At 55.9% G+C, this 13,231-nt stretch overlaps 4 protein-coding genes across 5 annotated transcripts; 2 read left to right on the top strand and 2 right to left on the bottom strand.

The window, feature by feature from the left end:
• The first annotated feature begins 125 nt into the window (after window positions 1-125).
• Window positions 126-5,012, top strand: H310_08167. Of its 2 annotated transcripts, XM_008873826.1 has the most exons (5): window positions 126-853; window positions 915-1,376; window positions 1,418-1,633; window positions 1,677-1,739; window positions 1,788-5,012. In XM_008873826.1, the coding sequence occupies exons 1-5, from the start codon at window positions 362-364 to the stop codon at window positions 2,424-2,426; spliced, it is 1,872 nt and encodes a 623-aa protein (XP_008872048.1). In that variant the 5' UTR covers window positions 126-361; the 3' UTR covers window positions 2,427-5,012. The 2 variants fall into 2 exon arrangements, with proteins under 2 accessions (XP_008872048.1, XP_008872047.1); XM_008873825.1 differs by having other exon boundaries at window positions 1,677-5,012.
• On the bottom strand, window positions 2,349-5,004 carry H310_08168 (hypothetical protein). Its single transcript, XM_008873827.1, has one exon. It carries the CDS (start codon window positions 4,857-4,859, stop codon window positions 2,481-2,483), a length of 2,379 nt encoding a protein of 792 aa, XP_008872049.1. The 5' UTR covers window positions 4,860-5,004; the 3' UTR covers window positions 2,349-2,480.
• Window positions 5,013-6,692: 1,680 nt separating the features above from the next.
• H310_08169 (elongation factor Tu 1) lies at window positions 6,693-8,266 on the top strand. The gene has a single exon (XM_008873828.1). The coding sequence runs from the start codon at window positions 6,723-6,725 to the stop codon at window positions 7,962-7,964; it is 1,242 nt and encodes a 413-aa protein (XP_008872050.1). The 5' UTR covers window positions 6,693-6,722; the 3' UTR covers window positions 7,965-8,266.
• On the bottom strand, window positions 6,711-10,108 carry H310_08170 (hypothetical protein). The gene is made up of 8 exons (XM_008873829.1): window positions 10,010-10,108; window positions 9,616-9,953; window positions 9,429-9,556; window positions 9,044-9,371; window positions 8,902-9,003; window positions 8,822-8,854; window positions 8,655-8,771; window positions 6,711-8,607 (listed from the first exon to the last, which is right to left on the bottom strand). Exons 1-8 carry the CDS (start codon window positions 10,080-10,082, stop codon window positions 8,128-8,130), a joined length of 1,599 nt encoding a protein of 532 aa, XP_008872051.1. The 5' UTR covers window positions 10,083-10,108; the 3' UTR covers window positions 6,711-8,127.
• Between the last annotated feature and the right edge of the window lie 3,123 nt (window positions 10,109-13,231).

The following is a 13,231-nucleotide window of genomic DNA, read 5'->3' on the forward strand; positions in this document are numbered from 1 at the left end:
CTCTCGGCGACGATGTCAAGGTCGAATGCCGACAATTGATTGCATTTTATTTTATACACATAGTAAATGTATCTCATGGCTGGTAATATTTTTCTCCGAAAGTACACATACTTTTCGCGGGACGTGCGTAACTGACTCGATGTTCTCGAGACCGCCGCTGTTTCGCGGGCAAGGTAGTGTCGCCGCGGACGGAGCGGCGGGCGGCGCACCCACGGAGGAGGACTTGCAGAATGGCTGCCTTTGTTGGAGGAGGTAACGTGGCATGCATCGTGGCGTTTCGGGGACTGCGTGGGAAACTGATTTGGCCCGTCGACGTGAAACCCCTCTACGTCCACGAGTGCAGACCATTCTCTAGCTCGTCATGGTCGTGGCTCCGCCATCGTCAACGAAACAACAGTCGGTGGCGACGCGAAAGGAAGTGCTGCGCACGAGCAGCAAGACCCGGCGATCCATGGCCCCACACTTGTTGCGTCCATTCCGGCGGGTTTCGCGTGACGGCCACGTCAAAGTGAAACCCGTCAAGGCGCGCAGCTTGTCGCTTGCGATTCATCGGCGATCGATCGAACAATTTTTCTTTCCGAACCGCAAACGTCCCGTAGTCGTTCGCGCGCAGTCGGCATATCCCTCGCCGTCCAAGCGCATCTCGCTCTTCCTTGGCAGCATCAACCGCAAGGAAAAGATCATCCAGCGCTTCATCCTGCACATGCAGCTCGGCGTGCTCATGCGGCAAACGACACACATGCACTCGATCACGAAAGGCGGCGGCGGCGGCGGTGGCATCCAAGCGCGCGACTTGGAGACCCGCATCGGCGACTGGACCCTCGACAAGCTCTACCGACAAAAGAACCTCTACGTACGTCGTCGGCACCCCCGCCATTCCTTCTTCGAGGCCATGGATGACCATCGATGGCTAGATCTGCATCAACGCACTCATGGGTCTCGCGCTAGCGATGTGGGAACTGCAATTCTCGTGGTCGCACTCGACCGTCGGCCCCGACTCGGACTGGAGCGCGACCAACGGTGGTTCGGTGCGGGCGCTCGGCATCACATCATTCAGCACAATTCTCAAGCTGATTATTTCCCTGTCGACGGTCGTGCTGCTCATCCAAGTCGTCGACTTGTATCGGCTCTACGTCAAGGAAAATCATGCGATTTGGGGCGATTCGGCCGAGTTTGGCCCTGGTCCGACGTGGACCGCATCGCTCCTGACGTCGCTGGCTATCGAGATTGTAGTCTTGATGGTGCATCCGGTGCCGTTCCTTGAAGAGATGGTGCACCAAGCCGCGTCATGCCTCATGTTTGGCCGGCTGTACTTGCTTGCGCGGGTCTACCGCGATCACGCCGCCATCTTTCGACTGCGAAAGGAAATCGTTCAGGTACCGATCCAACTGTCGTCGTGCACCTCATGCGGCCGCAGCATCGATTCCTACACTCGTCGAGCCCCGTCTTCAACTGGGCACTCCCGCTCAAGGTCGCATTCGAACAGTCGCCGCTCCGCCTCCTGGTCGTGCTCTTCTTCGCCGCGCTGCCCGTGTTTTCCATCTCGATCTACGTGCTCGAGCGACAATACCAGCCCGACATCTTTACGTTTGCCAACTCGACGTGGTTTGCATATTCGCAGCTCAACATCCACGTACGGGTAGCTGCGACCACAGTGTTGATGACGTCGTGAGTAGAAGGTGTCGTTTCACGCACGTACGTGGAAAGGCCGCGTCGCGACGGCTTCGATGGTCGCGCTGGTGAGTCGTCCGACGTCGAGCCAAGTCGCGCTCACCGACGGATGCCAGGGAACGCTGTTCGAGACGATGCTGGTGGTGGCGATTTTGCACAAGATCGGACTCCGCGACAAGGACCGCCTCATGCTCGCGTACATTCAACGCAATGAGGCGACGCACGCCGTACAACACGCTGCACGCAAGGCCATTCGGAATTGGATGCGATGGAAGGTCGCCGTGCGCCAGCTCCACAAGGCCGACCGAGACGGAGGAGGCGGGTTGCGCCGCCCGTCGGCGCTCCAACCGCCGGCGTTGCTCTGGTCGTCGAAGCCGTTCGCGGTCGTGCCCGTCGCCGATGGTCGGTGCCGCAAGCACGAAGCGTCGTTCTGGAACGCGATCGAGAAATTCCGACAAGCGCGCAGCGGCCAGCAACTCGTGGAACAAGCGGTGAACAACCCAGTCTTGGACAAACTACATGCGCTGGAAGAAGCAGTGATCAAGATCCGGGCCAAGTTGAGCCAGCCCACATGCTCCATCTGCGGCGGTGCCCAGCGACCCGGCAGCGTGGCACCGAAACAGACCCACGTGGTGGCCACGGCCGCCGACGACGAGGCGTGCATGATGGCAGAGCTGGAAGGATTGAAAAGGACGGTCTCGGCGTTGGAAAAGCAGCGCGCAGTGATTCAATCGCTCTTGTCCTGCGTGGCGTGAGAGAGAGAGATGTACGCGCCCTTGCACTCGAGAGCTGATTTGGTTAAGTTAAATTTACACGACGCTATACGAGTCCAACGGCGCCGTTGGGGTGGCGCCCACTGGATGGTTGGCGAGGCAGTTGAGTTGCTTTGGCTGGAAATGGTTGTGCGGAGTTGGTGGCGGCGGAGGGGGTTGGAGTTGGTGGTGGGTCTGCGGTGGAAGAGGCGGCGGGTGGTGCTGCTGCTGAGGTAGGGGCGGCGGAGGTTGGTGCTGTTGGGGGTGGTGGTGGGGCACTTGGGCAGTCTGCTTCCTCGTCAACTCGCCAAGTCGATGGGCCAAATGGTCGCGACTCATGTGTTTGTTCACCAAGTAGACAAACCGCATGTCTTGAAATCGCGGTGCCGATGGATGTGTCCATGCCCGCAGGAGCGTCGCAGTATCTCTAGGCATTTTCCCACCTTCTTCCAACTCGCACACGAGCCTGTACATTTCTTCTCTCAGGTAGAAGTGCATGTCGTGCTCGAGTCCGGTCTCGGACGACGCCGTCACGGGCGCAACGCACACGGGCGGGCCAGGACCAGGAGGAAGTGGCGGTGGAGGAGACGATGGCGGCGGAGGCACTGTCGACGTGATGCTTTGATTTGCCACGTCTTGCAAGATGTCGAGCCTGTTGCGGCCTTGGAGATGGAACAACGGCGGGTAGTTTTCTTGGTTGGCTCGATCGTATCGTGGCGAGTTGAGTAGCGTGGAGAGGAGAATGAGCTTGGAGTTGCCGATGGACGACGACGCACACGGAAGAGCGGCCTTGCGCCCCACACTCATCCTCGGCAGGTACGCGTTGTGGTTGACGTGGGTTTGCCGAGAAGCTTCGAGGGCACTTGTGGTCGGCGGAACAGGTTGGTGTGTCGAGGGAGATGCCTGCGCCGCGGGAGGTATCAACGGAGCGGTCGAAGTTGCTTCGGGTTGCCTGGGTTCGTCTTTCACAACCTTCAATTTCTTATTGGGTGGCTGCTTGTCTTGACGTGATGCCTTCTGCTGCACTTCAGTGAGCTCGTCCTGATCCGACTCGCCACTGCTAATGCTATGATCACTGCAGTCGTTGCTCCCGTCGCTATCGTCGTCTGTGGCGATGGGAGACGGCGATTTCGCGGGCGCGGCAATCGGTGTTCGCTTCGGTTTCGATGAGGGCTTGGATTTTCGCGATGAATTGGCCGTCGACGTCCGCTTGGAAGGCGATGAAGTGGTCGTGGTCGGTCGAGTGGTGCTTCGGTCAGCCATGGCTTTTCGTTTTGGTGACGACGGTAGTCGCGTCTGGGGTGTCGAAGCGGTTGGTTTCTCCAACAACATCGCTGGAGGGGGTGGTGTAGGTGCGGTCTTTGAAGTGGCAGCGCCACGCAGTCGTGGGGATTTTGCGATCTTTCCTATAGTCGATGACGGTGCAAGTTCAACGACAGTCGATGAAATAGGCACTTGTTCGTCCTTTTTGTCCTTCTTGTCGGTTTCTGCGGTCGCGGGCGTAGCCAATGGACTTGAAGGCTCCTTCAAAGTTTTGAGCAGCGCTTTGCGCTTGGCTAATGCTTGCCTTTCGGCTTCGAGCTGTTTATGCGACGGCCGTCCAACCTTTCGTTTGGGCAAGTCGGGAAGTTGCACGAGCGCAGACGGCGACAAGACTATCGCGCTTTCGTCGTCAACGTCGCCGTTTTCGTCTTCGTCGTCGCAGTTCGATTCATCTTCAGAGATGACTTTTCGCGATGACCGAGTGCGTGAGGTCGCATCTTTGGTCGGTTTCGGATGGTCGACAGAGGTCATATTCGACTTGGACGCTTTTCCATTCGTTCGGTGTGCTTTGGCCTCTTTAAAACACGACTCACACACGTACGAAGCGGCTTTATAGCGACCTGTGCTCTTCACCTCGGGCAAACAATCAATGTGAAACCACCGGTTGCACCCATCGCACGCCAGGCTTTCATTCACACGCTCGTCGTCCATTTTGTACCACCCGTCGAAGCTCTTGCTCCATTTGACAAAGTGGATTTTCACGCTCGTCTCGACTTCGTTCACTTCTATCACGACAGCGTTGTACAGTACCATGTCAAACTCAACGAGGACGAGTTGCCCGACTTGTAGTCCCGCCTCTTCGTTGGAAAATTCCTTGCGGCAGCCTCCACATTTCACCTCGGCACCGCTGTCGTCCTTTTCGCACGACGGACATACCACTGACACTTCATTGTCGTCGTCAAGGGGAGTGACCCGTACTTTGTTTTTCTCGGCGCATCGTCGGTGGTACCCAGTACCGCACGTATCGCAAAAGTAATGGCAATTGGTCTTTGAACACGACGAGCAAGGTCGAGAACGCTGCTTGGCTTGGATGAAATCGCACACTTTGCATGTTCCGGTGGCGGCATCAACGAGGGAAAACTGGCAATTGGGACACTCATTGCGTTTGACCATTGCTTTCTTCGGGGTCGAATAAATAGATGCGGCAAGGGGAGGCCACGGAAGGGAACGTCTCGGACCGGTTGGAGGGTGCTTGGAGCGACTTTACCGGCGGAAGGAATGGCGGGCGGCGACCGAGGAGAACGACCCAACCCACGTCTATCAATTTGCGGAATGGGGGCAGCTGTTCGATTTCCCAATCCACAATACTCTGCATCTTTATAATCCAGCTGGTTGAAGCCTCTTTGGTCCATACTTTAACCGAGTCAAGCAGGGTTGGTATTATTTGTCAGAGGTTTATTCGGCACTACACGACCATTTTTTTGTCGCGCGGGACACACCCATACAAAAGTCAAAAGTATTGCCTCCGACGCTATAAAATTTGCCTGCAGTCAACTCAAAAATTTGAAAAAGTACATGGTAGTTTCAGGATCGCGTTGCAACATCCCTCCCGACGTCCGGATAAGTCCAATAAACTGACCAATAAGAGGTCGCGTTCTCGGCGATACGACAGAAATCCATGGATAGTTGTTTATTGGATCTTCGTGCAATTTTTCCCTGGTCCTCGAACGCAAGTAAGTTTCACAACCATGGCTGGGTGATTCGATATCCTTGCGAGGAAGATTAAACTTGCCACGCAGTAGAGATCATGATGTATGTGGTGTCGGCGAATCGATGGGATACCAGGCCATGGGTCTAGCGAGCAGACAGCCAGTTGCCAGAAGACGTATATGCCACGCCTGCCTCGCAGGCACGACGGCGAAAAGATGTTGGCGCAGGGGCAAGCTCGGTGCGTTGGGAAAGCACAGCAAGGAAGTCGCTAACCTATTGCAACAGATGTGAAGGCCACATCCCTTGGTAGGATGCCTTGAGCCAGGGGGGTGTCAAATTCGTTGCACCATGACACTGCGGTTGTCGCGGCCATTATGTTCATGTCGCCTGCGAAGCGTATAGCTCGAGTTCGATGCACTGAAGTCGCTGACCGTGATGTTCCTTTCCATATCGATTGTGAAGGATCGCAGCGTTTGTTTGCCCACAAGATCGCGTATCCACGACAAGGCGAGTGGTTTGTTTACACGGCTTGTTTCAGAAAACCTCCAAGAACCCATTTCACGTGGATCTCATAGTTCCCACCTGCAGGAATCAATACACTTGTCATTCGTGATTTTGATGCTGGTCGGGCAGCGCGGAACGTCGACGAAGGATCCATGCAAGTGATGACCAAGTATGCGTGTCAGATGATGTGGTTCAAACCACAGATGAGAACACTATCCTACTGATGAGTCTGATGCAACCCCAACACACTCCTACGCATTGTCGAGGCATGGGCAACACGCTCGTCGATGACTGGACCTACGAGTCAGATCAAGTCTGGCGTACCCACGCAGGGCTACAAGGCAGGTCGTGGATCTACATGATTGTGAAGCGGCGTCGCCATTGCTCCATATTCGCACTTGAGCACAGCGAACCAAGTGGATAGCCACACCGCACGACGTTTTCTTCGTGCGTTGAATGGACGCATGGCGGAAGCAGGGACCTCCATGGAATAGCTCCACCAACACAACTATCAAGCAGGCACACTGCACTACGCACACTGGCGCGATTCTCGCTGCTCATCGTTTGTTTGGTCGGGCCCGCGCGTCATGGCTCTCCGTGAGACCGCAACGAAGGCCACCACCAACTCGCCGATATTCACGGGTGGACCCAGTAAAGTTCGTGGGTTCGATTATGTACGTTCGTAAAGAAGTGCCTCTATACAAATGACAAGTAAGTTCGTTGAAGTACGAGCTAGACCCAGCCGTGGGGTGGGTCCACGGCTTGGTTGAGTGGCGGAGATCCCGTTCCACCCATTTTTTGTGGTCATTTCGGAATATTGCCATGTTGCGCCAAATTGTCTCCCGTAGTGCTGCGTCCATCCGCCATGCGTCCCGCGGTATGGCGACATTCGAGCGCAACAAGCCGCATCTTAATGTGGGTACGATCGGTCACGTCGATCACGGCAAGACCACTTTGACCGCTGCCATCACCAAGGTGTTGTCGGAGCAAGGTGGCGGCAAGTTCGTTGCGTTTGAAGATATTGACAAGGCCCCGGAAGAGCGCGCTCGTGGTATCACGATCTCGACGTCGCATGTCGAGTATGAGACTGAAAACCGCCACTACGCGCACGTCGATTGCCCCGGTCACGCCGATTACGTCAAGAACATGATCACGGGTGCTGCCCAAATGGACGGTGGGATTTTGGTCGTGTCCGCCACGGATGGCCCGATGCCCCAAACCCGCGAACACATTCTGTTGTCCCGCCAAGTCGGTGTCCCTGCCTTGGTCGTTTTCTTGAACAAGGTCGACATGGTGGACGATGAAGAATTGCTCGAATTGGTGGAAATGGAAATCCGCGAGTTGCTCGACTCGTACGACTTCCCCGGTGACGACATCCCTGTCGTCCGTGGTTCGGCGTTGCAAGCTGTCCAAGGCACGGATTCGCCTCTTGGAAAGGATGCGATCCTTGAATTGATGAAGCAAGTCGACGAATACATCCCCGAACCCGTTCGTGACTTCGACCGTCCGTTTTTGTTGCCCGTCGAAGATGTGTTTAGTATTTCGGGTCGTGGTACTGTTGTGTCGGGCCGTATTGAGACGGGTGTCATCAAGCCTGGGGATGAAGTCGAATTGGTTGGCATCCAAGCCACGTCCAAGTCGACCTGCACGGGTGTCGAAATGTTCCGCAAGTCGCTCGAAATCGGCCAAGCCGGTGACAATGTCGGTGTGTTGCTCCGCGGGTTGAAGCGCGAAGATGTGCTCCGCGGTCAAGTGTTGTGCAAGCCCGGCAGCATTAACGCCCACACCAAGGTGACGGCTCAAGTGTACGTGCTCAAGAAGGAAGAAGGTGGCCGACACACGCCATTTTTCAACAACTACCGCCCCCAATTCTTTTTCCGCACAGCCGACATCACGGGCAACGTCACGCTCCCAGAGGGCACGGAAATGGTCATGCCTGGTGACAACTTGACGTTGAACATTGAGCTGATCCACCCCGTCGCGATCGACGAAGGCATGAAGTTTTCGATCCGAGAAGGTGGCCGCACGATCGGCGCTGGTGTCGTCGCGACCGTCGTCGAGTAAATCGGTCGCCCCACATAACGACAAACAACCAAAACACCACCTTGTTCTACTAGTTTAACACCGAATGCATCCCATTTGGACTCGCTCCCATTCATCCTGATTGCGATCAAGGGCTTGTGCAATGGGCGGTCGATCCTTGGTCCATGGCCAAGTGGACATGGCGTTAAGGGGGGGTTGGGACTCGGTTGGATGGGGTCATGGCGCGTTCGACGCACTGCAGACGGCGGTCCAGCGTCCTCAGCGAGTCTTCCACTCGATCGAATCGTGTCTCAATGAAGTGGCGGAGGTGGGAAACCATCTCGACCAAGCTTGACGATGGACTGCCGGTAGGATCGATGGCATGTGGTCGACACAATGCACGGCGAGTGTGTGCTTCGTAAGCCAACGGGCGAGCGCAAGCGGCCGACGGCACAAAGAACCCACCAGGCGGTTTGACTCCACACAACACATGAACGACGACAGAGGTGGCGTCACGAGATGGGGTCAAGCGAAGGCCATGGACTTGGCGCGACGGCAGGGAAATGCAATCGTCGTCGGGGAGCCATTCCAACTGGTCACGAGCGGCGTATCGTCCCAGGAGGATGGTTTTGGACGTCAGGTGGCTTCCAATTGCGACGACGCTTTGATTCGGGCCCGTGGAGCACTACGCATGCGACTTGATTGAAGCAGTCGCTCACCAAGTCATCTCACCGTCGCGACCATGTCGGGACTTGCCAACTGAGGGATATCCAACGTGGCGGTGCACTGCAATGTTGGCTCCGCGAGGGTCCAGGAAACGAAGTGAGCTTGGGCACCTTTGACTGCGCTCTATAACGGCTGGGATCAGCATCGTTCAACATGGACGTGGGAGTCGTTACTGCGTGTGCCACGTTGTGCGGTGGATGGAGCTCCTGACAAGGACAATTCACGGCGAGAGAGATCGATACGAGAGTCGTACTGGCAGCACAAGCGACGACGAGGCGCTGGCAGGTACTTGCGAAACAGGAGCTGCTGGAGGTGTGGAGTGGCAGCTTTGGACGGTGGCAACTTGATTTAGTTCCTGCGTGCGTGTCAAGAATGGACTGCTCGGCACGTTTTACCGGCAAGACAAGAAAGGCCGTCGACGATGCCTTGATATGCATCAAGTCAACGACGTCGCCATGACTTCCAAAGGACGTGCTCGCTCGAGCAACGGCACGGCTCGTCTGAGCAATGGTAAGTGGACTGGCGGCGTTCGATCGCGTGACTTGTACGGGGCGCTCTGTCGTCACAAGGAGACCATGATCGGATACGAAGTCGAGCCCGACAATAGTTCGAGTGTCGAGGTCGAGGCTGGACAGCGCGGTTACTCGGAGGTGTGCTGTGCCATTCGAGTACGGCGCATTCCACTTTAACCACTTGAACACCGTTACGGTAGCACCTCCCGTGCTGTGAAGTATGTCGTCGTGAGCTCCAACGGCTTCAAGTGATGACGTGGTGACGTACATGGCGAAGTGTGTACCCGATGGATTCCAGCGAGCGAGCTGCCTCGCAGACGCTATGGGGTTTGAGACTTGACAGTCAGCATCTGGCGACTCCAGTGACACGAACTTGAGAGCTGACGACGAGTGGATCTAGAGAGGGGGCGGCGTATTTGGTGAAGACTGGTACCCATGCAAGGATTCGCATGTACCAGAAGTGTCCATTCGAGAGGATGCCACTGAAGACCACATATCCGTGGAGACACGTTGAGGAACACTCGCACAGAATGGAGGGTGCATGCCGCTGGATTCCATTCCCACACGTCGACATCTGTCAAAGTCGCAGCAGCGAGGTACACTCGTGTATGGTGTCGATGTTTTGACCACGCCACATGCAGGTATGGGCTCGTGGCCGTGTTTGCCGCACGTTGAGCTTGTGCAAGCAACTCGAGCGCGCCAAACTTGCCGGTGGTGTCTTGTCCACGGCATCTAAACACACTCACCTTGGACTCGACAGGCAACGCAATGCATTCGACGAGCGGGGAATACGCTACTCGCAACACGAGGTTCACGAAAACTTCCATCTAAAGGCGTGAAAGGATATACCCTCGCATAGGTGGTTACGATGTCGATGTGCCGCGACATCCACCACGGCCCATGCTGCGTCCCCTGCACTCATCGGTTGCCAAGCGCGTTGAATCCGGCTTATCCGGATATCTTATCCGTCTGACCGAGGATTTAATTAGTGTAAGCACTCGAACTTCGACAATTCCTTCTGAGAATTCCCAGCACTCCGCGCCAACACCGCCGACCGCCGTGGACTACCATCGCGCACTGACGCACGTCCATTCCCCGCGCCGTGGACTCGTGCCGCAGTCGTGGCAAACGACCCTTCGTCGCTCGGCGACGTTGCAGTGGCCGCTAGAACCCTTCCATGCCAACCCATGACACTGCACGTCGACTTGATTGGGTCGATTTTATGGAGACGACGACAAGTGCAGATCCACGGTGGTCCTAAGCTACCGCAACCGCTCTGTTGCTATCGTCCTGCGTTGTTAGAGTATGGCGATCGAATGCCCGTCCGGGCATGCGCTGCTTCAGTACAAATGGTCACGCAGCGTCGACCAGCACGACCAGAACGGCGTCATTCTTGGCGATATCTCCCATGGGTGTCCTTTCTTCAGACCAGGTGCAGGGCCGTCCGGATATGGGGATGTAGTTATCCGATATTCCGGTGCAGGAAGGTGATGGGCGCGTTGTGGACGGAGGTGGCTCCAACAACGACAGGGGGGTCGCGATTCTTTAGCGCGATGCTGGCGTGTCGTGCGCCAGACTGCTCGGGTGGCCGCGCAAGAGGGCTGCAGCCACTCTCTCGTGCGCACAGGTGCGACGTTCACGGAGCGTGTTTCGAACCGACGCCGGCTACCCATTACACGTCCTTTCGTGTCCAGAGTACGTACTCATCAAGAACGTCATGAAATTTGCGAGCTGGCACACGCCGTCGCCGTCGTTGATGCGCACTAGCAGAGCGAAAGGAACCGCACATAGATAGGGTTACACGGCCGAGGTGGTTTAGGTGGTGGGACCACCGCCGGAGTTGTAGACATCCGCGAAGTATTTGCGGCGATGGGAAGCGTGACGGTACATCGTATCCTCAACAAGCCAGATCAAGCAGCAAGTCAAGTACACCCGCCATGCGCCATCGAAGATGTGGCCAAGGTCGCGCCACGACAGAATGTTAAATGAAGATGTAGGACGTGTTGATCTAATTGATGCAGTTCCTTGAAAGTTGAGAAATGGGACAACGGCAACACCATCACTTCCAGGGATGCTGGCACTCGGTTGATGGAACTGAAAGACTTGAGCTTTCATTCTTCGTAAATAATGTATCTAACGAGTTTTCTATTTACTTGGCGCCCACCGACATGCTGGTGGATGCCCCCACGACACAGACAGATGACGACACCCACACATACACACGCTGTGGAGCTTCTAACCTTGGGTCGACGCAATCTTCTTTCGATGTGCTTCATACATGTGTATCCATTGCTCCATGGACGAATCTTTTGGGACGTCGACGACGGGGGAAGCAGACTCGGCGTCGTTGCGCAGAATGCGTGCGACGACCTGCTCGTACGTGTTGAGCTTCGTTTCGAGTGTCTTCGTGTTGATTGTGCTGCTCATGAATGCGCAGTCTGTTATGGCAGCGGTCCAGTCCTTGTACATGGCACACTGCAGTTGGTAGTAGAAAATACGTGATTCGGGACACATCGCGAGCGACAGTTCCGACACTTGGTTCGCCAGTTTTCGCATAAAGTCGCAGTACTTTTGGTGGTATGACTGCATGTCCTGCAGCAGCTGCTGTTCCGTCGTGCTTCCCACCAGCAGCTCGCGGACGTCTTGGGCAATTTCCATGATGATCAGGACTTGGCGGCGACTTGTCTCCTTGGACGCAAATTACAAAATTGGACCTCTTCTTTTGGTGTGGGCCAGTCGGGCACGTCAATATCCGTTTAAGTGCGATATTCCTCCGCAAAGGGGTGAAAAACCCGAGTATCTTGGGGGCTGTTCGCGGGTGCTGACACGACGACGCGAAGATGTACCATCACATCCTGAGGAGTTCTTCGACTTCGTCACCCGTCGCCGTGAAACGGCACGAACACACGACGTGCGAGAAATTGGTAACTAGGCTAGCCCCCGCGACGACCAGAACGCGCAACACGCCGTGACAGTAGCTTTTGCTGTGGCTAGGTTTTAACTCAGAACGGCGCCGTCGGATCCGATGTCGAGCGATCGACGCATCTTCATGGGCCGTGTCTTCCGTCCTCGGTAGTGGAACTGATTTAGGCGAGGTCGATGCAACCGCATCAATCAACTTCGAGTGCGGCCGTCCCCGAGTTTTAAATGACTTGAATCTTGTATGGGATTCGACACATGAATCAATTAATTGGACAGTGGGCTTCGAACTTCGCGGCTACTTCCAGCTGGCAGCGAGGGTTTATCGCACTTAGAAGGACCGCCTACAAACAGCCAACCCCGAGGTTGGGACCGTGCATCTATGTGCTGCATCTTCTCGCTGGGCCTTCTGCACCATAAACCATGCTGCGCGTACCGTGGGTCGCTTGTTTCGCGCGCGCCGATGCGTGCACGATATATTGAATCGACGGGGTTTGCCACCCGCGTCGCGGGGTCCCCACCACATCCAATCGACGTTTGTTGAGAATGCATGCGAACGCGCGCCGAGCCACATGGCGCTGTCGGATATGTAATGTGACAGGTCCTCTGAATATGTGATACACGAATTCTGCGGTGCATTTTTTTACGCGCTTTCCGCCGTGGAATCGGTCGTTTTGTATGCGCAGGCCATGTATTTTTATTTGGGTTTCCTGGCTTCTCGCTTCTTTTGGAACTGCCATGACGACGAGGGTGGCTTCCGATCGAAGTCGAGCTCGGTGCTCCAGGCGAGTTGGATTGCCTTGGCGCGCGCGCCAAAGAAGGTCGGTGGGTGTGGCTGGGGGGAGGGGCACGTGGGTTGACAGTGTGGAACGTAGTTGACAGCGTGCGAAAGAGACGAGTTGTGTGATGTTGGATGGGTAGCCACGGAGAATTCTGGTCGCTATTTCGCTTAACCTCTGCGTCAAATGGTCATTGGAAGTAGTCCGTCGCACACGAAGACACACACATACATCTTGACACGCACGCAGGACGAGCCATTGGAAATGCTAGGCTGCGACTATTCCTGGTCAGATGCACTAGCAGCGGCTGCTGCCTGGGTGCACCGTGTGGTCAACGTAAAAATGGCCCAAGTCACGCCCGATGGAACGGCCG

The sequence above is a fragment of the Aphanomyces invadans genome (genome assembly GCF_000520115.1).
Source record: "Aphanomyces invadans strain NJM9701 unplaced genomic scaffold supercont1.16, whole genome shotgun sequence".
NCBI classification, from domain to species: Eukaryota; Oomycota; class Saprolegniomycetes; order Saprolegniales; family Verrucalvaceae; genus Aphanomyces; species Aphanomyces invadans.